Raw genomic sequence first — 22,827 nt, 5'->3', positions numbered from 1 at the left:
GCTGAACGGCAGGGCTGGGGTGAGGGTGGGCTCTGCCCCCCAACCCCAAGCAGCTGTCCATCTGCATGTGGGGTTTGTCCCCAGGTGAGGCTTTAGCAGCCCCTTTCATTTCTCATCCTTCCCCCAATTCTGCCTCTCCGTGCCAAAAGCTTCAGTGGTGCTTTGTACCAAAGAGGCCCCAGGCTCGCAGGGCTACGGGTCACAGACCTCTGCAGAGCAGACAGGACAAAAACCAGATAGGAATAAATAAAGGAATTGCTATTCAAGTTAAAACACATTTGGGTCGGGCTGAGCTGCCCCATGGGACCTGAGGTGTGTGGGGCAGCTGGGGGCACAGGCAGGCACATGGCAGCATTCTCCTGTTTCTGTTCCTGTCCTGCACAAGACAGCCGCACTCCTGAAATGCCATCTGTCGCTCAGGCCCGCTGCACTGCATTGCTCCAGCACCACTGCCAGGCCCTCATCCTGCCTGGGTGCCCATCCTCGATGTGCCACCTGGGCTGCGATGCACAGCCCCGCTCCCAGAAAATGAGGGCAGGGTCCCAAGTGCTTCATCCCTTGCCTGTCAGGGACAAGTCGTCCAAACACTGCCAGCTCCTTGGGATGTGGTGCAGGACCTCTCCTGGGCTGGTTGTTCTGGAGAGCACGTGGACCCATGCCAGCGGCACGGCACAACACTGCTTGGTGGCTCACACTGGAGTCCCCAGGGTGGTGGGTCAGTCAGACGACGTGGCCGCCTTCACTCAGCCACCTGGGCCGGTAGGTGGCATGGCCCGGTGTGCTCTCAGCACCCCATGGGGCACCAGGGATGTCACCCAGCTTGCTGCGAATGAGGTCTTGCAGCTCCTGGTCTCCCAGCTCGGTCGCTGCAGCAAGGGCCAGGAGGAAGTAGGCTGCTGCATCCTGTTCATCCTAAGCATAAAGGACAGGGCAGGCATTAGGAAGTGGTTTAATTGAAGGTCACAGGGTGTAAGGGAGCTGGAGCAGAGCCTGGTGGTTCCAGGCAGAACCCAGTGACACCTGACTTCATTGAAATGGGCTCTATATAGTCACAGCTAAGTGCCAGCACTTCTTTCCAAATTGCCTTTCCCCTTCAAAACCTGGTTGTGCCAGCATTGTGTGCATTTATTCTAAAGCTGCAGATAGGATGGAGAGTCACAGGATGCAGCTGCCTACATGTGTGGCTGCTCTGCCAGCAGATGTGATACTCCACCTCCAGCTCTCTGTCAAGACCAGAGTGCTTAGCACAGCATCATGGAAAGGTTTTCTACCTTCAGTTTGTGCAGGGTCAGGTTGCCAAGGTGGCAATACACCTTGCAGTAGTACAGGGCCTCTCCAGAGCACTGCAGCAAGGGGGGGCGCAACGCAAGCGTCTTCAGGTAGCAATCTTCTGCCATCTCATACATGTGCAGAAAATAGTAGACTGTAGCCAGGCGGTGGAATGCAACCAGCTCTTGCATTTGATCTCCTGGAAAAGAGTTGCTGATACAGTCAGCCTGCATCATGTTCACAATACATCCCCTGCCTGGCGTGCTGAGCTGCTTGGGGATGCATTTGCTCAACAGCCTGGGGGCACAAATATCTTCATAAGGAGACAACAGGGCTTGCAGATGGTTCAGAGAAAACAGAACCATGGGCAGGGCTGCTGATACCAAGGCTGGAGAGATTGCCCAGGGAGTATATGATTCAGCCCGGGTATGTCTTGGGTGTTGGACAGGGCTATTACAAGACTGGTTCCACCTCAGACACCTATTCTGGCATTTTGCCCATTCAAACTATTTCTGTAAAGGGAAAGAATTAATTAATCAGAAGAGCCAGGGCAGAGACGAACTGTTCAGTCCCGTGCCTTCATCAGACCTCCTGTGCAACAGCCCTCTGTCCAGCTGGTCCCACCACTACCACTGCAGAGCACTCCCAAGTGGCTGTCATGCAGCTTAAAAGGGGAAGTGGCCTTAAAAAGATGATACAACTTAGGATAAGAATATGTCCAGCAGTCTTAAGAAAGCAGGAGATCTCCCTTTCACATGCACACTGTTCTCATCCAGAAAAGCAACTTCATCTGCAGGAGCCAGTAACTGCCCACACCCTGCTGGTGTGCATCACTTACCGACCCTGATGCTCAGCCTGGCTGCCAGTGTGGCAAACTCCAGTGCCTTCTCGTAGCCCTGCAGCCCGATCTGCAGCTCTGCCAGCTTATTGAACAGGCGTAGCTCTGTCTTAATGGCCTTTAGCTTCCTGGCCAAGGGCACAGCTCCTCCCTGAGGAGAGAGAACAGTGAGTCCTTGCTGTTCCTGGAGGTATTGGTACAGCACTGCCCACAGAGAGGTGACCGAGCAGCAGGAGATGGACCAAGCACTTGGTGTGGCAGGCAGACAATGTGGTGGTTGAGTGCTGCAGGTTCAGGTTCAGGTTCTAGCTCCTTATTTCCCTTGAAAACGAGCTTCACATCCCAGAGCATGGTTCTCAAAATCTAAGCCTCACATCTCTGCCCTTCCTTAGGTGCCTGAAATTCTGACTCTGAGCACACGTCCCTGGGAGCAGCCAGCTCACACCTAACACTGCCAGCATTTGTAATGTAAAGACCCTATTCCCACCTCCCAAATGACCTCTGTGGTGAGCTGCAGCCATTGCAAAATATGTCTGCACTCCTGGTTTCCCTCCTCCAGCAATGTCTGCACTTTGGCACACTCAAGACCACCCCATTCCTCACCACCCCCTATCCCTCCAGCCTGCAGCCAGCGCTGCGGCAAAGCTCCCCATGGCCATCACCTTGCAGGGACACAAGGACAGAAATGTTTGGAGGGATCAGTACCCTATAAAACTCCACTGCTCGATCTCTGTTTCGACTGCCATTAAAAAAGGTATCACCTGCTTTTTCATAAAGATCCATGGCCAAGGAGAAGTCATCCCATTTCAGAGCAGTCTGAATGGCTGCCTAGAAGGAAAGGGAATTGCAGTGAGACTTGGAAAGAGACATTTGTGCACAGACTTTGGCGTGATTAAATAAAACCAAGTCATCATAAACATGAGCCCCTGCTCCAAAGAGCACAGAGACAAGTTGGCCAGCAGGTGTACGGGGCTGTTGTGCTGAATTTGCAAGTGATGTGTGTAAAGATGCAGCCAGGAGCCAGATATCCATTCTTGTGCAGGGTCAGTGCGACAAGCTGATCAGCTGGGATATCCAATGGCATCAGGATTTAGAGTTGGGACAGTGTGGCCAGCAGCTGTTCCGGCCCTGATCTGTCATTGGTGTGGTGGAGCCAACGTGAAGATTGACAAGGGGAACGGAGAGCTTACACAGGGAAAGGGCAGAGCCAGCAGGAGGGTGGGCAGGTATGCTAACTTCTGGAAAGGACCGTTTTGTGCCAGTTATGCACTTGGCCCGGGTGCCACCTTCCAGCCATAATGTGTTGTTCCTTACACCATGACAATTTGTCATTGCCAGTGACGTCGCCTGGGAAGGGGCCCCTCAGTGACTCAGCCCTGCTGAGACGTGGCATCTATGGCCCTTCTTAATGGGAGGACATCCCTCCTTTAGCGCCTGCCTCCCTGCTGAAGCCACGAACCAGGGAGGCAATGATGGCTTCTTATTATGGGCCTCAGATCTCCCTTGTGAACACCAGGAACCAGGCTGACACCAAAGCCATCTATTCAATTCACCCATGTTCCTGAGCAGCCACCCTGTACCAGTAACTCCCTGCCTCTACCCCTCTGATTTAGGGGCATGCTGGTGTGACTGATAGGAAAGGCTCCTCAACTTGTTCCCACCACTGTGTACCTCAGTCACCCAGCCCCACCAATTCAGAAATGCTTCTGGGTAAGAGAGTGAGGATCCAAAACACCCTCTACATGTGTCCAAGCTGGTGCTTTGCTGGATACCCCAGTGCAGTGCAGCCCCAGCAGACCCAACCAGCCTTCTGCTCTGCTTACTCTGGGCACGTGAAAGGATTTCCCATCTTTTAATAGAAGCTGCTCCCTGAACGAGGGAGCCTTAAGATTTTATGAGCTGCTCTTCCACTTCGCAGCTCAGCTGCTAAAATAACGCTACAGATGGAAATAAGGCAGTAGCCTTCTACTCCAAGAAATCTCCTAGCACTTCCCTGGCACCCTGCCCCTTATCTATGCGTATTTCAATGGGAAATGGTCACCTGGCACCTCTACCTTCCTTTGGCACCCCTGCATCACTTTCTTACTGAATAAATTCACTTACATTCACCCAAGAACCCTCTAAACCCAGCGTATGGAAAGGAAGATAAGAAATTTAGTGCCAGGTAGTGCATAAGTGTAAGGCAACAGCTCCTCCTTTTAGCAGCAGGTTCACACTGTTCATAACTCTCCCTTCCAGGTCCTCCAGCCCCAAAAGGCTCCTACCAGGATGCTGTGATGGGAATACAGCTAGACAGAGTGGGAATGGGACAGCACCAGCCACGTTCTCCATACCTGAAAGTACATTTCCACCAGCTCATCTTCCTGCATAAGATAATAGAGCCTTCCTGCCTGCAGCCAGGCCTCTGCTGCTTTCACAGTCTCCTCAAGGTCAATGAAGATCCTTAGACTCTGCTTGGTGCAGTCCAGGGACTTTCTCAAAGCCCTGTGATGGTAACAGGCAAAAAGCCATTACAGACAAATCATAGGACCCCCTGAGCAATCAGCTGCAAAGCTATCACAACACCTGCCCATTGGCAAACCCATCTTCTCCTCCTACAGTTGCCACAGGTTAGAGACAAATGGACAGCCACAGTTCTGAGTAATGTGTCCTGGTAAAATCATGGAAATCTCCATGCTAAGTGGAGACTAAGGACACTATACTAAGTGCATGTGTGCGTATCATCTGGCAACCTCAGCCCAGCCTGGGACCCCAGTGCATGGCACAGCCCCAAGGTAGCCGGCTCCCAAAAGGGCTGCTCCTCACTCCTGCTTGTTTCAGCTGATAAAGAGGGTTTTGTCCAGGTCATCTGCAAACCCTGTCTGTGCCCCTACACTAAGTCACTCCCAGCTACACACGGGAGCATAGGCAGGGAGTGCTCTCACCTTCATTTTCCAGACAGCATCTGGCACTCAAACTACATCACTGCCCGTTGTTTGTCCCTCAGTGCAGCCAAGGAGGCAGATCTGTGGCTAAATGTGCAAGACCTTACAGCCCCTTTCAAGCCCCTGGACACTAGAGGACAAAGGGACAAGCAGCAGGATGAGCCAGGCGGTTGGACATGCTGCCTGCAGAAGGCAGCTGTGGCAAGGGGAGCACTGGGCAGTGCCCAGGGCATGTTTGTTTGCTTGGTGTCTCGCCTGCTGGCAACGGGGCTCCGGCTGTCCTTCGAGTCCAGGGAGTGGGGTGCTTTGTGATCTTAAATAGCACTGTTCACATGACAGGCGTCTGCTTCCTAAATGCCTTCCCTCTGAACTCACTGCGACCTAGCATGGGAAGGTTAACGTCCGCGTTAATGACAGCCCCTGCCCATTTGTCCTTCTAGGACACAGGAGCCAGCTCCCCGCCATTTGACACATTTGCCTTCAAAGACCGAAGCAAGTCTGTGGTCTGTCCAAGTCTCTTTCCCTCCTCTCCCACCTAATCTAATCAGTCACCTGCATGTGTCAAGTGGGAGATTGAAAGGTGAGCTGATACGGAGTCTTAAATACCTCCCCGGGGGAAATATTCCAGCAGGGATAGGAAGGGCAGACTCAGCGGCTGGAGGCTGAAGCCAGACATTCAAATAACAGATAAGGAACCTATTTTTACTGGTGAATGGTGGTGATTAATCACTGGAATAAGCCTCCAAAGGAAGCGATGAATTCCCTGTGGCTGGGTCCCCTCTGATCAAGGCTGGATGTCTCTCTGGAAAACTGTGTTTGGCCAGACCCCAGTTTTGTCCCAGCTGTCGCAACACTCTGGTTGACATTGAACCGTTCCCCTTTACACCGCACAGCAACAGCTTGCAAATCTCAGCAGCAGGTTAACCAGCAGCCTGCCTGAGGGCAGCTAGAGCTACCACACACCTTCCCCACCTCTCTCACCCCAGGGACACCCCAGGAAAGCCACTGCTCTTGCCCTGGGTGAGCAGGGACCCCTCTCTAACAGCATCTCACAGCCACAGACAGGACTTACTCAGATGTGCCCAAAGCCTGGTAGAGCTGGCTGAGGGCCTGCAGGACATTGCCTTCCAGCTCTCTGTCCTGCAGCTGTTGTGCCAAAGATACCCAATGCTCATGGTAGGTAACGCAGGCCTGGAGACTGGGGGACACTTTGCTGTAGAAATGGCAGAGACACTCAGTGATGTGAAGCTGACCTGCATGGCACAGGGAAGGGAAAAGGACAGATCAGGGGACTGCGTTAGGGACCTGACAGGGTGCTGCACAGAGGTGAAGGCTGCCCTGGCTCCCGGCAGCAAAGCTGTACTCACTCCTCACGTTATGCCACTTCAGGGCAAAAACTAATGCCAGTTCGTAACAGAGTTTGCCACCTTCCACCCTCTGGCTGTTCACCATGGCCTGCGCTAGCCACAGCAGCACCTGCACCAACTCCATCTCCAGGTCTTCGCTGCTCTGGAGCTCAGTGTAGAGCTGAGCTGACTGGAGCAGGTAGAGCTCAGACAGCTGGCTCGCCCCACGCGAGAGGCTCAGCTGCCCCAGGTTAGCCAGGGCAATAGCCTGGTTCCTCTTGTTCCCAGTGTCCTTGGCTTTGTGCAGGGCATGGAGATAGTTCTCTGCAGCTTTTTGCACTTGCCCTTCCCCTTTGAGGGCAATGGCCAGGAGATTGTGCACCGCTCCACCCTGAGTCACGCTGTCCGTCCTGTGCAGAGAGTGCAAGAGCTGCCACATCATGTCTGCAGCTGGGCCTGGCTGGCTGTGCAGGAGATACATCCAAGCCAAAGAGAGGGAAGACTCGAAAGCCTCCTCCTCACCCATCAGTCTGCTGAGGGTTACAGCCGTGGCTGCATAACTAACTGCCCCATCCAACGCGCCATGCTGGAGGTACATCCTTGACAAGATGGCACACAACGTCCTCTGCATGGGCACAGCTTTGGTCTCGCAGGAGAAATGCAGTGCTTGCTTGAGATAGAAACAAGCCAGTGCTGGGATGCTGCTCCTCTCCGGTTTGCTTCCCAGGAGTTTGGATGCATTTTGGAGGATGAAGCCAGCTTTCCAAATAGGTGTTGGTGCCCCCTTGATGCCACTGGGAACAAACAACCTGGCGGAGGCCAGTGCGATATTTGGCAAGTACTTCTTCTCATACAGGTAGCTCAAGATGGGGGTGGCATCCAGCGGCACAGAACTAGTGTCCGTGCTGAGTACAGTGGCGGTGAGACACTGAAGATGCTCAGTAAAGGGCAGCACTTCATCGGTTTTGCCCAGTTGTAGGAAGAGCTTGACAATAAGGAAGCAGACCCGTGCCTCCAAGGGAGCATTACCCACAGCAACGGCTTCCCTCAGGATGTACATCATGACTTCCAGCTCATTCTCAGAGCTGAAAGAGCGGCCAGGCAGGCAGACAAGCAAGGCCACCATTTTTCCCAGTAGGGAGGAGAACTTGGGCTTCATGTTCTGTTTCAAGTAAACAGAGGCAAGGTTCACATGCAAGGCAGCCAGCAGGGGCAGGTCCCCAAAGCCCCTGTCCATGACACTCATGGCTTCCTCAAAGTAGACTCGAGCCTGAGAGAACTTGACCTTTTTGATGCAGAGCTTACCCAAGAGGAAACAGAGCCTGACATGAGCCCACACTGAATGAGTCCTCTTGGCCCAGTTCCTGGACGTCTCTAGGTACAAGACCAGCTCATCCTCATCAGAGAAACCATAAAAAGTGGAGTTGAGGAAGGAAAAATTGAGATCATAGAGGCTCTGGAAACTGGGTACATAACTGTCTTGGTTAAGGAAGGTCAATATGGGGTCAAACACATCAGCATCTTCCATGTGTCCAGCATTCAGGTCAATAAAAAACTTGGGATCATCAAAATCATCCAGCTTCTCCAGGAGAACATCTTCCAGTGTAGCAGGGGCTGATTCACTCCCTGGGCTAGACAGCTCGGAGGTACTAGTTGTAGCCAAGTCATTCATTTCCTCCCAAGACTGGAGCAGCTGGGTATCTTTATAGCCACGAAGAACAGCCTCTGGAAGGGACAGGCAAACCACCGTGGGATGTTTTCCCATGTCAACATCCACCCCCAGAAGTCATCCTAAAAGCATCCCATTCTGTCTCCCCCACATACTCACCTGATGGCACCTTCGGGAACATGGCTGTAGGTTCAAAACCTTCTACACGAAGAGAGAAACAGAAAACAAAAAGACCAAAGTTTTGGTCAGTGCTAACGTGCAGACACAGTGCTCAAACCTCAGAGAGATTTTCTGCTGCTCTGCTAAACCCCAGGCATGTATATGGAGATCGAGCTTACTTCTGGCCACAGACACCACATGCAGCTACGGTTTCACCCCTCTGTCTACTGGGGCTGGGCTCTCTATAAGACCATGGACAACAGGTTTTAGCTAGTGGTGAGGTGAGCACCGGTAACATTATAGTTACCTGGGAACAAGCAGGTCTTATTTTGCACAGGTAGAGTTTTATCAGGTTTTTATCTCTCTTAAGATCCTTGTTGTGTCTGTTCAGAGGTTTCAGGTATGTGGTTATCTCTGACAGGCTCTACCTCAGGCTCACTGCATCTGAGCCGGATGGCCTGGCAGGTCCCCTGGACCCTAGGAGATCCCAAGGTCAGCCCTGCACGGCCACATTGTGCTTCTAGGGAGTGAGAAGGCAAGAAATACAGACAGAGGAATTAGACATGGTGCAAAAGCCACACAGCAAGCACAGAGAAACTGAGAAAACCCCCCAGGAACCGTGCCCTCCTGGCTCCTGCTACGGGCATGGAGATGATGTCACCTGCCACTTTAGCTGTGCATTCCCCTCAGTAGACACCCGAAGGTCAGACAGCAGCAGGGACCTGCTGTAGGCAGGGACCTACAACCAGGATCAGTGGAGAGCAGCATCTGCCAGGGTGAAGCACAGCTGAGGAGCTGCCCTGGAAGCAGAAAAGACCCCTACACACTGGAGTGTGGCAGGGCCCAGCTCCTGAGGGTATCTACAGCCTCCATGACCAGCCTGAGCAGAGGGTTTGGAGGCTGTCTCAACCACAGCAGTTATTACCGTTGCAAAGCCCTGAGCAAGGAGCAATCTAGACACTGCCCAGCATTGCTCTCCATGGGGAGCCAGGGGATTGGGCACATAAGGAAAGGGGAAACTTACCCAGCCGGTACACGGAGGTGATGTCTGTGCGTGCCAGGTCACTGAGGAGGGTGGTGAAGTGCTGCTCGCCACCATTGCAGGGGATGCGCAGGAACGGGGATTTTTCTTCTTCACTCAGAAACACCAAGCCCTTTCCCCTGGGTTGAGGCAGACATCAGGAGAAAACAGTCAGTGTCTCCCCATCCCATGACACTACAGCTGTCCTGTGGAATGAGATGGACTTTCCTGTCCCTCCTCTTTCCCCCACCAGAAAAGCTCTGCTCAGAAGCCTGGACACCTTCCCCATGAGGGCTCTCAGATCCATGTTCTCCATGGAAGAACCAATGGATATCAGAAGGAGGAACCTATTGGTCTTTTTTGTCTCCAGAAGTCCTTTCTGAGGCCAGGGCATCATCTGATCTCCTCTGAGTTCTCTGTAGTGTCAGAGAAAAGTGCCCAGGACTTACCTTGAGTAAGCCTGATCCAGGAATGCCCAACAGACCTAGCAACAGGTTAAGACCTTGTCCTCCCTCCCACACACTCTTGGAGGAGAAGTGGTTTTGGATGGATATTGAACTGGAGCTATGTCTTTAAGTCATCAACAAAGACAACTACCTGGGTCATCAGAGTGGGGTTGTGTCACCCTCCCTCCCCAGACAATTCCTGTCTGTATCCTTGGGAGGGTGTTTAGTTCTGCTCAGTAAGGAATGGTGCCAGTGGTCGTTCCAGCTCGACATCCCACAGAAAGCAAAGGGGCAGAAGGAAGCAAAGCAGGACTTGGTTTCCTCGGCAGTCGTTGCTCTCCCCACCCTTGCCAGACTCAAGCCCCTCAGACAAAGCTACAAAGTCAAGAACACTTCTAGGCAGGACTGTGAAGCCACCTTGTCTTGTACACAGATGTCTGGGCTGCCTTAGCATAGAGCCAGGTTTAGCCCAGGGCCAGATCTCTTCCTTTCCAAGAAGCACCTGAGGCAAGTGAAATATGATTGCTTTGTCTGAGCAGGGACTCCTCCCTGCTGGCAGCAGAGCCTGGCCAAGGCTGCTGGCAGACCCCAAATGGATCCTCCATGAAGGCCTTGCAAAGAAAATTATCCAGCCTGGACTCTACATAGCAGTGTTGAGTTGGGACCTGGAGTTTTCCCTTCACTTTCTCCCGAGTTTAGTTTAATCTGGATAGTAGCAGTAAACTTACAGAGGTTCGCAAGCCTCAGGACTTATGTATCGGGTCGGGACAAAGCCGATGCTCCCACTGCTGAGGGATTTGCCCACAAACCATGGAAGTCCTGGAATGAAGAAGCCAATGACTTCTATGCCATCTCCTTTGGAGAAACTCAGTTCATCCCATGCTGCTCCTCTGTGGTCCTCTGTGGCTGTGCACCTGCCTTTGACTGGGAAACCAAAACAAACAAGGGCGTTTCAGTGTGTGGCTCTTGTTAAAACTCCCTCACTGGAAAAGATTTGGGCAAGGAGAGACCATGATTTCAGCTTGAGAAGGCTGCCGCTCTGGCTCCTAAGATTTATTGTGCTCTCAGACTCAGATACCTGCAATTTCTTCCCGAGAAGATGATTATAACAAAATATACAAGAGGCGTGGATAAATACCACATAGCCAGACTGAAACCTCTGAGAGCTGCAGTATGGAAGGTGGCTGGAAACACAGAGCTTCACAGAACCTGCACTGTCTCAACTCCCTGCTAGAAATGTCCATCGCACTACGCACCAAATTCTCACCTGTGTGACCCCCCATGTCCAGCATGCTCTGAACAGTGCCCATGTCTGGGCACAAATGGCCTGGGCTTAACAGGTGAATGGTGGGTACAGATTTCATATGCACACTGGTGGGAGCCTAATTATTTAAAACCTCAGTCCTGAAAAAATTAAAGGAGAAGTAAAATTGCAGTAGAACAGAAAAACCCAGTGGCAGAAGGATGCCACCAGCTGCCCACTGTACTCTGTGTTCCCCAGATCATCATTCTAAGAACGTGCAATTTGCAAGCTCTGTTCTCCATGCAGGAGTCCAAAGATGCAGTATTCCCTTAGAGCACCTTGCAATGGAGTGTTGTTGTCAGAACAAGGGATGGGCACTTGGCATTTGTGGCCAAACTCAGGTTTGCAAGAGCCATGCCCTTCCCTGGGAAGGGCAGCTGCCTTACACAGGTATCACTCACCAATTGTCTGAGAGGTCGTCCCACTGATCTCCTGGGAGATGCCAAAACTCACAGCATAATTCTTCAGGAACCACCTGCAAGGCAAAGGGTAACCACACTGGTCCTCTCTGAGCAGTCCTGTCCTCAGGCCAGCACCAGGGATGGTTTCACACAAGCAGAAGAGATGTTCTGCTCCCTGGGAGTGCCAGAGCTGCTACGTAGCATGGCCAGAACGACCCGTCCAGTAATTCCCTGTAATGGTGCAACTGGGCACAGAGGGCAGTTTGCACCTCACGACGGCAGCCTGACACCACATGGTAAGAGCCAGATAAATTTGCCAGGCTGTAAGGAGGGTTTCACCGTGTGAGTCCAAGAGGAGCTGTGAGTGTGGAGGCTCAGCCAGGTGTCCAGCGTGAGGCCCCACTTTGACTGGCATTACCTAAGTCTCAGGCTATGCTTTTCCTCCCAGTTACCACCTGTAAATCACAAACAATCTCATGTATGACCTAAATCAATATAAGAATGATATCTGAAGTATGTCCTTGCCATGTCCCATCAACAGACCTTGAATTGGTTCCAGTGGTTGTCTTGATGCATAATCTATACCTTCGCAAAATTGTGTAGCTTTTGCCCATTGCCAGAGGCAAGAGCAGTTTCTCACCCCAGGCTGGGTGCCAGCTCATGCATTAGGACCAGCCCTATTTTTTTTTAATTGAGCCTTATTAATTGGCCAGTCTACTTACTGGTAAAATGGGTGAGGTATTGGCTCCAGAGCTGTCACAGGCACCAGGCCTCGCTGACCTGTCAGTAAGGACATCCCTTCCCACTTAGACTCCTCTCCAACATTCTTCACATGGATCAGCTCATTCCTGTAGAGCTGCAGGCCTTCCTCTCCCTTCTGCTCCGGCTGCCAGGCACCAGGCACAGCTCTGGAAAAAAAGTTACCTGCAGAGAGAAAGAGTCATGCCCAGGTCAATGACATCAGTGCAAGACATAGCCCAGCACGGGGCTACAACACAGCCCTGCTGAGATGTTTTGGAGGAAATCCCTATATATGCAGCCCCTTCTCACCCTCCTGGAGCAGCAGACCCATATATATAGTGGCCAAGCGATCTTCATCCACAGTAACTCTGATCTCTGTGTCCTCCATCAGAGCACAGTTCAGCCAATAGTCCTGGTCAAAGAGAAGCTGCTCCAGACAGCTTCCCACATACCCTAAAAAAACAAGAGGTAAAGCAGTGTTAGCACCTTCATTCACTGGGCACGATGAGGTGCTCTTTGGATGCCTCCCAGTCTGCCATCTGCAAACACTGTGAGGCAAGAGTCTCTAATTCTGCCTCCAACCCCAAAATGCAACACAGGGATTACCCCAAAGGCACCCTCCTGGGTCTCTTTCACTGATCCGGGTAGTGGTTTCATAAATCTGTAGATGGACACCAAGGTCTTCTAATTCATATTCTTCAACTACCCACCCTGTTACACCACTGTTTTTTTGGTGTCAAAGAGTACCTCCTCAAAAAATGCTTCTCATACTGTCTGTTTAGACCTCCCACACCTTGAAAACATTACCTAAAGTCAGATACGTGGAAAACTTCCAGACTTCTTCTAGGGTTTTGAAAGTGAGGAGGAACCGATCCTCCTGTGCTTGCATACAGACCAGCCTGGCTGACAGCTCCTAGACACAGAAGACAAAGCAAGATTAAGGGCACTCCTGGGGACTGTGACAGGGGGTCTCCTTTGTCAGTGTGGGAATAATATTAGATGCTGGAATGAGACTAGGCATTCATTTATCAGCATAGTTGAGACCGAAGCTGTGTGAGTTGGTTGCCTGGGGCTAAAGGCAGGGTGCTCCAGCCAGCTGAGTCCTTCAGCCAGGGGGGATGGAGCACCCGCAGTGACAGCTCCCCATGGTGCAGCAGTGGGAGGGTGAAGAAGCTCCATCATCTCCTCCAAATCTTTTCCCCTGTGGTGCACACCAGAACCACTGTGCTTTTGAAACCCAGACACCTGAACCATACCACGTGTGGGCTAATGTTCAGTCAGCACAGGCAAAGCTTCCAAACTGCAGCTTTGAGGCTGAAAGCAGTCCGCTTGCCTCGAGGGAGAAGCTCTCCTTTCACTATTGCTGGCACTACTATGTCTGCACTGTTCCAGGTCTTCTGGGAAGCTCTGCAGGGAGCCCTAAGGGCCTATGGCATTAAAACCCAGCGGGGGAGGAGAGTTCAATCCAGGAAACATCTCTATACCTGTAGTGATTTTTCTATATGAAGCCAAACACTCTGAGAACCCCTATGCATGTCCAGGGATGCCACCTCCACTGGGGACCTGAGTCTGGTACAGAGCTTTGGTGATCCTGGCCCTGTGAAATGCTGGCTATTTAGACTCACTCCAGGGCTATCTGCATGATCCCTCAGGCAACTTGAAGCCTCCAATATAAGGCTCCTGACATGACGCTCATCTTTGCATCTGCCTCTCACCTCTTACCAGCCCATTTCCACCATCATTCCAGTCCCCTACAGAATCTCCGCGTGCAGGAACATACCCCGCAGCAGCCTTGGAGGAGCTTCTCTTTCTCGGCTGGGTTTGGTGTCCCATTACACCAGAGGCATCCCAGTATATGCTCTGCCCTGCCAGGCTGGGGCTCCTACCTTGAACAGGGCACAGACATCTTTGTCATCACTCTCCAGGGCCCACAGCTTCTTTCTGGCTGCTTCCTGGAGCTGGGAATTGAGGCATCGGGAGGAGCGGCTTTCAACGGAGAAGAAGAGCGAAATCTCTTGAAAAGGACATGTGCAGGGTTAAGGGGGAGAAGGAGCTCCATGCCACACAGAGCTGCCTCTGCCGCACTGCCTCCCTGCAGCCAGCCCCACCAGTGCCTCCAGCCCTCGCCTGGCTGTGATGTTCAAAGAACACAAACCCATCTTGTCATCCCCCCTTCGGCAACAAAGATGAGAAACTCCACAGGTGATGGGGGCTCAGTTAGCTGCGGTGCCAGGCCTTGCTACGTTCAACCACTGGAAATCTGGGTGATGCCAAAGACAACATCTTACCTGGTGGGAAGCTCTCCCCGACAGCCAGCAGCACCAAGGAGGTGTCCGGCGAGCCTTCTGCTGCTTTGGTAGCACAATTGTTTGGTTCTGATGCTCCAGCCTTACCTAGCAAGGAGCAGGGACACGGAAGAGCTGCTGTCAAATTTTGTGACAGAGGTCTAGGATATTCTGCCTAACCACGCCATCTGAAAGCAAAGCACGTGGGTTGCACTGCAGATCTGGCTGGGGATTGTGTGAATCTGGTATCACCCTAAAATCATGCTCAGGGTTGGAGGCAAGATCCACGGGACTGCTGTGTCCTAATTATACGATAGCCTTGATGACTGGCTTCTTTCCAGTGCTGGAGTAGCTTTGAAGTGAGGGGACCTTCCCTCCTTGCTCTTGGGACAGACCCTCACTGAGCAGATCTGCTAGAAGGAAAATTCCGTGACACAGAGATGTTTTTGGAGGACACCTCAGAACAAGAGTGTTTCCTCAGCACAGGAGAGCCGAGGGCTTACAAAACTCTTTGCTCATCAATTTGACAGTCAAAATGAGATTTTCTCCCTTGCCTGCTTTGGTCAGTATCTGAAATCCAAGCTGCATTCTCTCTGCTTCACACATGGTCAACTATTGCCATAAAGGATTCAGGAACTGAAACTTTAGCTGGTAATTATGTTAATGAAGGCTGAGGCACATAAAAATCCAGTTTGCTTTTCCACAGCTGCATTTGGCTGTGGAGGGATAACAAGATTAAAACCCAATTTTTTTCAGTAATCAGATTGGACTTGTAAGACAAACACGTACCCGGAGATCTGGAGCTGGAACGTGCAGTGGCTTTTGTAAGTCACTTCTGTGACCATAACTATACTCCGCAGTTCTTTTTATTGAGACAGCTTTGCCACTCAGTCAAATAAACTGTTATTTGCATGCAGAATTATAAACCTTATTTATAGTTAACAGTAGAAAGAATGGCCCAAGGCTGGACATGTAATGAATGAGCTTTTCTTCGAAAAAAAAAAGGCTCTACATTTCTCAACAGCTGATTTGAACACACTTAACAAAGGACTTCATCCAGCAACTCTGTCCCCTTCCACACATGGGGGAAACGGAGACAGGGAAGTGAAACGAGCCAGAGGCAGAGCTAAACCTGCAAGCTAAACTGCCAGGGCTGGGCTCGCCTGCCGCTTGCTTCACTCCTCCCTCCCTTCCCCTCCTCCCTGCATCCCGGCAGATCCCGATGGGCTCCCCCGAGTTCAGCAGCTCCCGATGGGCAGGGGCTCAGTCCCCCTCCCCCAGGGACAGGTACCTGATGCCATGGTCTTCTCCTGCCACCATTTTCCCCGGCGCTCGGCTGCGGTGTGCTGCAGGTGGTCCCAGCAGGGCAGGAGCACAGGTGAGTGGGGGCAGCAGGACTCACACTCTTCGCCTGGGGAAGACGGGTGGTGGAGAGAGACATTTGGATCCCCAGCAGGATGCTCCCTGCCCAAGAGGTCTCTATATGAAGTGCTGAAGGAGGTGGCAGGTCGGACACTGGTCGTGCCACCTCTGACAGCAGAATGACACAGCATGCTGGTGGGTCTCTGCAGAGCCAGGCAGGGGCCAGGGCTTGCTTGGGTGAGAGAAGAAGTGGATTTGCTCCCCACCACACTCACCGATTCAGTATTTATTTTTGTTTGGGCCAGGCTCAGAAAGGGAACTGGGAACATTTTCAAGAGACCAATTGAAACTGCTGGTGGGGAGTCGTTCCCAGTCATGCCAGTGACTCATTTACCTCCCCGGTGCTGAAATATTTTGTAACAGTGGGCAGGAAACAGCCCCAGCCCAGAGCCCAGCGCGGTCCCAGCTCTTGGGGCCACACTCCTGGCAGCTGGGGCTGACGCATTGGTGGCACTCGCTGGCACCTGCTCTCCCAAGGGACACGTGGCCACAGCCACTGGCCCTGAGCCACCTCCCTCCTCCAGCTCGTTAGCACAGCCCCATTAGCTCATTTAGGCATGCCGGTATGAGAATTGTGCCTCGGGGTCTGGCAGCACCCCATGGGCTCTGCGAGCTTTGCGATGCTTGGGGTGCTCCTGGGCAGCAGTGGCAGCAGAACAGGGGTGGCAAGGGGGTTCCTGAAAAGCCAACAAAAGTGTGGGAATAAACCAACTCTCTGAGTCATCCTCTTCCCTCCCCGCCCAAAATGCCCTGCCTTGTTCCCCACGCACCCAAATCTAGTGACACAGCAAGCGTCCAGCAAGAGGAGGGAACCCAGGCACCATCTCTGGAAAGGCAGGCAAGCAGTCATAGGGAGCCAGCGCTCAGCGCCGGAGTCTCTCCAGCAGCCCCGGCAGTGGGGTGAACTGCAGCCACCGGTTTCGCAGCCCTGCTCAGACAGACCAGGGCCATGGCATCCCCACAGACAGCTTACCTGTGCATCCCAGGGACAGCTCCTGGTGCCAGGGGGTCCCCCAGCAGCAGCCCATGTGTCCAGCAACACCACCAGCCGCAAGCCGCAGCGCGGGCAGGGCGAGCGTGCTGCTCACTGCCCGGCCGGCACCACGGCTTGGTCCCAGCCCCAGCCCCAGCCACAATGCACAATGCGCCTTTTGACCCGGCACCGTCTGCCGGCGAGGCGGGGGGCGATGGGCACAGCGTCAGAGAATGGTTTGGGTTAGAATCATAGCACCGTTTAGATTAGAAAAGACCTTAAAAACATCAAGACCAACCGTTAACCCAGCACTGCCAAGCCCACCACAAAACCGTGTCCCTAAGTGCCACATCTACATGTCTTTTAAATACCTTCAGGGCTGGTGACTTACCCACTGCCCTGGGCAGTCTGTTCCAATGATTGACAACCCTTTCGGTGAAGAAATTATTCCTAACACCCAATCTAAACCTCCCCCGGTGCAACTTGAGGCCCTTTCCTCTCACCCTATTGCTTTTCCCCTGGGAGAAGAGACCGACCCCCACCTGCCTACAACCTCCTTTCAGGCAGCTGTAGAGAGCGATAACGTCTCTTAAGGCAGGACCTGCCTTTCACAAACCCACGCTGGCCGGGCCTGATCCCCTGGTTGCCCTGGATGTGCCACGTGATGGCATCAAGATGATCCGCTCCATAAACTTCCCCGGCACCGAGGTCAGGCTGACAGGGCTGTAGGTGCCCAGATCCTCCTTCCAGCCCTTCTTGTAGATGGGCGTCACATTTGCTGACCCCCAGTCTGCTGGGACCCCCCCAGTTAGCCAGGGCCGCTGACAAACGATGGGAAGTGCCTCGGTGAGCACTTGTGCCAGCTCCCTCAGTGTCCTCGGGAGGATCCCATCCAGCCCCAGAGACCTGTGTGTGCCTGAGTGGTGCAGCAGGGCACTGACCATTTCTCCTTCTCATTCTGCTCCCCATCCCTGTCTTCCAGCTCAGGGGGCTGGGGACCCAGAGAACAACTGGTCTTACTCTTAAAGACTCAGACAAAGGTGGCATTAAGTACCTCAGCCTTTTCCTCACCCTTGTTTCTCCCCGCATCCAATAAAGGACAGAGAATCTCCTTAGCCCTCCTTTTGTTGCTAATGTATTTATAGAAACATTTTTTATTGTCTTTTACGGCAGTAGTCAGATTAAGTTCTAGTTGGGCTTTGGCCCTTCTGATTTTCTCCCTGCTACATCTCTGTAGTCCAGAGCTGCCTGCCCCCTCTTCCAAAGGACATCAACTCCTTTTCTCCCTGAGTTCCAGCCCAAGCTCTCTGCTCAGCCAGGCTGGTCTTCCCCGCCGGCTCATCTGTCGGCACACGGGCACAGCCTGCTCCTGCGCCTTGAAGACCTCCTGCTTGAAGACTGTCCAGCCTTGCCGGAGCCCTTGGCCCTTCAGGGCTGCCTGCCCAGGGACCCTGTCAGCCAGGCTCCTCAACAGCCCAGTCTGCCCTCCACAAGTCCAAGGGGGCAGTTCTGCTGACCTCCCTCCTTCTCCGAGAATGGAAAACTCCATCATTTTGTGATCGCTGCGCCCGAGGTGGCCTCCAGCCATCACATCACCCCCCAGCCCTTCTCCCCTCACAAACAGCAGCTCCAGCGGGCACCGTCCCTGGCTGGCTCCCCCGCCAGCCGTGTCAGACAGTTCTCTTCCACATGCTCCGGGAACCCCCGGACTGTTCCCTCTCTGCTGTGCTGTAGTTCCAGAGACATCTGGCAAGTTGAATTCTCCCAAGAAACCTTTAAAGACCTTGTTCCAACCCTACTGCCACAGGCAGGGACACCTTCCACCAGGGCAGGTTGCTCAGAGCCTCGTCCAGCCTGGCCTTGAGCATCCCAGGGATGGGGCATCCACAGCTGCTCTGGGCAACACCACCCTCACAGGGAAGAATTTCTTCCTTATATCTAATCTAAATCTATCCTCTTTTAGGTTAAAACCTTTGCCCCTTGCCCTGTCACTACAGGCCCTAGTAAAAAGCCCCTCTCCATCCTTCTTATAAGCCCCCTTTAGGTACTGAAAGGCTGCAATGAGGTGTCCCCAGAGCCTTCTCTTCTCAGACTTTCCTCCTAGGAGAGGTGTTCCAGCCCTCCAGTCATTTTCATGGCCCTCCTTTGGATGCTGTCTAACAGGTCTATGTCCTTCTTGTGCTGGGGACCACAGAGCTGGGGGGGGCGTGTCTCATCCTGCTGGCTGGCATTGCTGCCCTGTGCTGGCCCCACCACTGCCCTGGGCTCTGCTCTCACCCTTGCCTTTGGGAGCATGTTGCTCAGCCCACATGGCACATTCCTCTCATTCCTCCCACTGGCCGTGGCATGGGAAGCCCCACAGTCTGCAAAGCCTGCCCGAGCTTGCAGCTGGCCCCCGCAGAGAGCTTCAACGCTGGTCTCCCCCCAGCTCCAAAGACAACCCTATTGCTGACACTGCTGCAAGCACCTGCCTCACCTGCAAGGACAGCCTGCTGGGGCTCATCCAGCATCCTCCATCCGGGGTGGCTGTGCAGCTGTTCCTGGACCACTGTCCTGCCCGGCCGAGCCAGCACTCTCCCTGTCTCACAGTGAAGGCAGCTGGCAGTGCTGCCCGCTCCACACCAACCTCAGCAGAGCGGAGCTGCGTCCAGGCAAGCCACAGGTGAGTCCTCTGCAAGCACAGGCACTGTGGGCTACTTTCAGGCTAGCAAGGCTCATCTCATCTCTGAGATCACAATTGTCTGGACCACAGATGCAAACACCAGGAGAGACCGAAATGGGTGCTGTGCAGGATCCCTTGGGCAGCCCAGGATGGAATCACATTCCCTCTTCGCTCACATGCTCTGACCTTGCCCAGCCTCCAGGAGCAGGACTCAGGACTGGCTGTGTGGCCTCACTGTGCTATGGATGGCGAATGTCCGCAGAGCATCTCTTGGGAAGAGCAACACAGCTCCTGCAACATAAAACCCAAAATGTCTGGGGAGAAAAGTCACAGATAGGGAGGTCTTTCAAGGATAGACTTTTACTTCAGCAACCACTCAATGCCAGTGCCACCACAGCAGTGACTTGTTTGCTGTGGTGTGCTGCAAGAGCATTGCTGGTCCTCCCAGCTCCCTTCAGCTTCTCCAGAGTAGTGAGTAATTACTCCAGTGCGTAATTTCTCACCAGATTCCTGTGCTGTGATGGGGGCTGCCTGGCACCACTGCAACACCTCTAAAACAAAGCACGAGGAGTAGCTAGCTGCAGGACGGGCTGTGGCAGGGTGGAGTCCATGTTCATGGGGCTGGCTGGCAAACTTACAACAAATGGGAAGTCAAACCAAAAGGCTTTGCAGGGAGGGTTGCACTGAGCAATGCACCAGCCTGTCCGCCCAGGAGATGGTTTAAAGCGTGGGGATTTCTAATCCTCATCAGGAGAAACCAGATGTCAAAATGTTGGGGTTGCCTGGAGAAGGCACCGTCTTTCTCATCCTCCTTGTTGCAGCTCACCTGCCCTCCTGAGCCCCAGACATTAAGGTGCAAAGCACTGCAGCTCTCTCTTGGTGTGCTAAAGTCAAGCTGACGTTTCCCATGCAAAGCTGCGCAGCCGTGGAGACCTGCACGAAGGTGAGCGGCTGGGACAGGCCGGTGCTGCTCTCCCTGTGGCAAGGACACACTGTCTGTTCCAGTTGCATGCTTGTGCTAGAAAGCTCCACGTTTAGAAAACTCCCCCAGTCGACAACAGGATGCTTTGAAGGTGCAGGAACTGGAGGGGGAATTCAGATCCAGGTGCAGGTTTCGGCCTGCCTGTGCTCAGAGCACACAGCCCAAGTTTCTGTGATGGAGTCAGGCCCATCTTTACAGGAAAGATGTTGCTGTTTTGGGCCCATGTTGTCAAAGTGGTAGCACTCAAGCAGGGCAGGTGTTTTCAGAGAAAGCTTTTTGCTTCACTCAGAATGATGTTGGTTTTCAGCAATACCTGCTCACTGATTAGTGTCAAATTATTCTACCCAGGGGAAAATGTTTTCTTAAATCAACAGTATGTTATGTTTCATTTTCTAAACAAAAATGTCCTCCTTTGTAGTTTCAAAATTTCTTTTTGCTTTTAAGTTTACCTAGATAACTTAAGTGACCAAACCCATCCTTCTACAAGCAAAGGTATCAGCCTCTTCTTTGACCTGAAATGGAATTTTCCTTTTGGCCAGCAACGCAAAAACCTCCCGTTCACTCCTTACCCTGCTACTTACTACCCCTGGATCTTCGCTGGAGAGCCCCCATTGCTGCTGCTGAAGCCCTCAGCCTGGCCTCACTGGAAAAGCCTGGTCAGAAGTACAGAAGCAATTTCCCAGGGGTCTCAGCCTGTGCTGGCTGGGGGTCTCTGCCTGTGCCGGCTCTCCAGAGTCTCTGCTCCCTTTGCAAACCTGGTGTAGCCATGCCAGCTGGGCAGCCTCTGCAGAGCACCAGCCAGCCACGCTTCCCTCCCCAGGGCACAAAACCAGGAGGCAGGGCGACTGTCCGGGCAGTCTTTGTCTGGTGGATGTAGCTGCTGCAGACACTGTCGGTCTCCAGGGCTGTCATCCAGCAGCACCCCTCCCTGCAACAATATCCCCTTTCCTAACTCCAGCATGTCTGATGTGATTTCTCCTGTCCTTCTTCTATCGGTTCCTGGGTACAAAAGACCCAAAACAAACCATTTCCCTGGCATGCTCATCACCACTACGTCTGAGCCTCAAATTCTGCCGGGACCAAAAATGCAAACTCTCTGCCCCAACCTGGATTTATGCAGCCATGTCCCTGCACCGGACTGCTCCAGCCACCTGCAACCACCGTCCCCCCGGCTGTGTTTGCTCAGCTGGGGACGAAGGGCGCAGGCATGCAACCGGCACCCAGCAAGAGATCCAGCACGGCGGCTGCAAGGGCAGAGCAGCGCAAGCAGCTGTACTGACCTGCTCCTCCACACGTGCCTGTGTGGGGCCCCTTGCTCTGCTCCCCAGCACCGCTTTCCTCCTGGAGAACTCTTGGCCACAAAGCTCCAGCCTCTCCAAGCCAGGTCCCCCAAGGGAACGCTGCCGGCGCCGGGACACGGCGCGCTCCCGTGCGTGTGCACAGGTCTGCGTACGTGTTTGCAAGGCGGGCGAGCGTGCCCAGCGCCACCACTCCCTCGCACAAGAAAAGGAATTTCTTCCAAGAGCAGCTTATCATCTTGGGAACCTCCGCTTCCCAGCAGAGAGGTCAATGAGTTACCCAGAGTTAAGCTGTAAACAGCCCGGCACGCTGGCAGGCTGCTGGCTCCCAAGGGGAAGCATGAATGCCCAGGCACCACCTTCGCCTGGGCCCTGCGGTCAAGGGCAGCAAGGCTGCCCATGGGCACGGTGTCAGGGAGCAGCTCAGGGCTCTGCTCAACCTGAGCGTGACTGCAGTGGCCGCAGCTCCTTCCCGTTGCAAGCAGCTGCTGCTTTGCATGAGCAGCCTCTCTCGGACTCACCTGTCCCCTGCGCTCAGCCCTGGTGCTGTGTCCTTGGGGCTCACGACCTTCCGTCCTCACGGTACACCGACTGCCTCTGCTACAGCAAAGCCCCAGGGAGAGGCTTTACCTGCCCCACCGCACGGGCATCCCGGGGAGGTGGCAGAGGCTCAGCTCTGAAACACCCTCCTTCTCTGACAGAATGCAAATACAGACACACAGAACAAGAGATCTGTGGACCCAGCAGTATTTGTGCACCCTGGCTAAACTCTGCAAACAGGGCAAGCAGAGAAAAACACAGTGATCTTTTTTGGGGGTTTTTTTGGTTGTTTTTTTAAACAATGAAAGAATTAATATCAAGCTTTTCCAATATTCCTGTTTCCTTCTGGGAGTGCTCAGAAGCTGACCATTCCTTGGCAGGTTCAAAACGAAGCCTCATTGCTTTTCACTTTGTTATTTAAAAATGAACCTGAAAGAAAAAGGAAGTCAGCCCAAACCTAACGTCAGTCGAGGAAAAAAGCAAACAAACAAGATGAAAAGTTTTGTTTCAGGTCAAACAAACTCCTGTTCCATGTTTTTGATTCTCTG

General features: G+C 53.2%; 2 protein-coding genes across 10 annotated transcripts; one reads left to right on the top strand and one right to left on the bottom strand.

Moving 5' to 3' along the window:
* Positions 1-237: 237 nt before the first annotated feature.
* On the bottom strand, positions 238-22,339 carry SH3TC2 (SH3 domain and tetratricopeptide repeats 2). 9 transcript variants are annotated; one of them, XM_027778704.2, is made up of 20 exons: positions 21,722-21,809; positions 20,286-20,435; positions 19,274-19,750; positions 15,694-15,813; positions 14,406-14,510; positions 14,004-14,131; positions 12,925-13,030; positions 12,427-12,570; positions 12,099-12,300; positions 11,377-11,450; positions 10,401-10,596; positions 9,230-9,366; positions 8,206-8,247; positions 6,399-8,102; positions 6,104-6,284; positions 4,441-4,591; positions 2,813-2,935; positions 2,108-2,258; positions 1,272-1,468; positions 238-912 (listed from the first exon to the last, which is right to left on the bottom strand). In XM_027778704.2, exons 3-20 carry the CDS (start codon positions 19,305-19,307, stop codon positions 721-723), a joined length of 3,987 nt encoding a protein of 1,328 aa, XP_027634505.1. In that variant the 5' UTR covers positions 19,308-19,750; positions 20,286-20,435; positions 21,722-21,809; the 3' UTR covers positions 238-720. The 9 variants fall into 9 exon arrangements, with proteins under 9 accessions (XP_027634505.1, XP_027634507.1, XP_027634504.1 ...); XM_027778706.2 differs by lacking the exons at positions 20,286-20,435; positions 21,722-21,809 and adding an exon at positions 22,261-22,339; XM_027778703.2 differs by lacking the exon at positions 20,286-20,435 and having other exon boundaries at positions 21,722-21,860.
* LOC114010563 (uncharacterized) lies at positions 15,647-22,577 on the top strand. Its single transcript, XM_027778709.2, has 2 exons — positions 15,647-15,780; positions 20,886-22,577. Exon 2 carries the CDS (start codon positions 21,564-21,566, stop codon positions 22,575-22,577), a length of 1,014 nt encoding a protein of 337 aa, XP_027634510.1. The 5' UTR covers positions 15,647-15,780; positions 20,886-21,563.
* Positions 22,578-22,827: the final 250 nt, after the last annotated feature.

Source organism: Falco peregrinus, chromosome 8, assembly GCF_023634155.1.
Source record: "Falco peregrinus isolate bFalPer1 chromosome 8, bFalPer1.pri, whole genome shotgun sequence".
In the NCBI taxonomy this organism is placed as follows: Eukaryota; Metazoa; Chordata; class Aves; order Falconiformes; family Falconidae; genus Falco; species Falco peregrinus.
Note: the sequence above shows the minus strand (reverse complement) of the source record. Positions and strands in the feature narration are given on the sequence as shown.

Excerpts from the sequence above, each read along its gene's own strand:
- LOC114010563 (XM_027778709.2), top strand. The coding sequence starts at position 21,564 with ATGTCCCTGCACCGGACTGCTCCAGCCACCTGCAACCACCGTCCCCCC.
- SH3TC2 (XM_013294650.3), bottom strand. The coding sequence starts at position 16,852 with ATGGGCTGCTGCTGGGGGACCCCCTGGCACCAGGAGCTGTCCCTGGGA. Across the intron at positions 8,103-8,205 it reads GTTCCCGAAGGTGCCATCAG|AGGCTGTTCTTCGTGGCTAT; the intron begins GTGAGTATGTGG and ends TGTCCCTTCCAG. Across the intron at positions 1,469-2,107 it reads CAGGCTGAGCATCAGGGTCG|GAGATCAAATGCAAGAGCTG; the intron begins GTAAGTGATGCA and ends ACTCTTTTCCAG.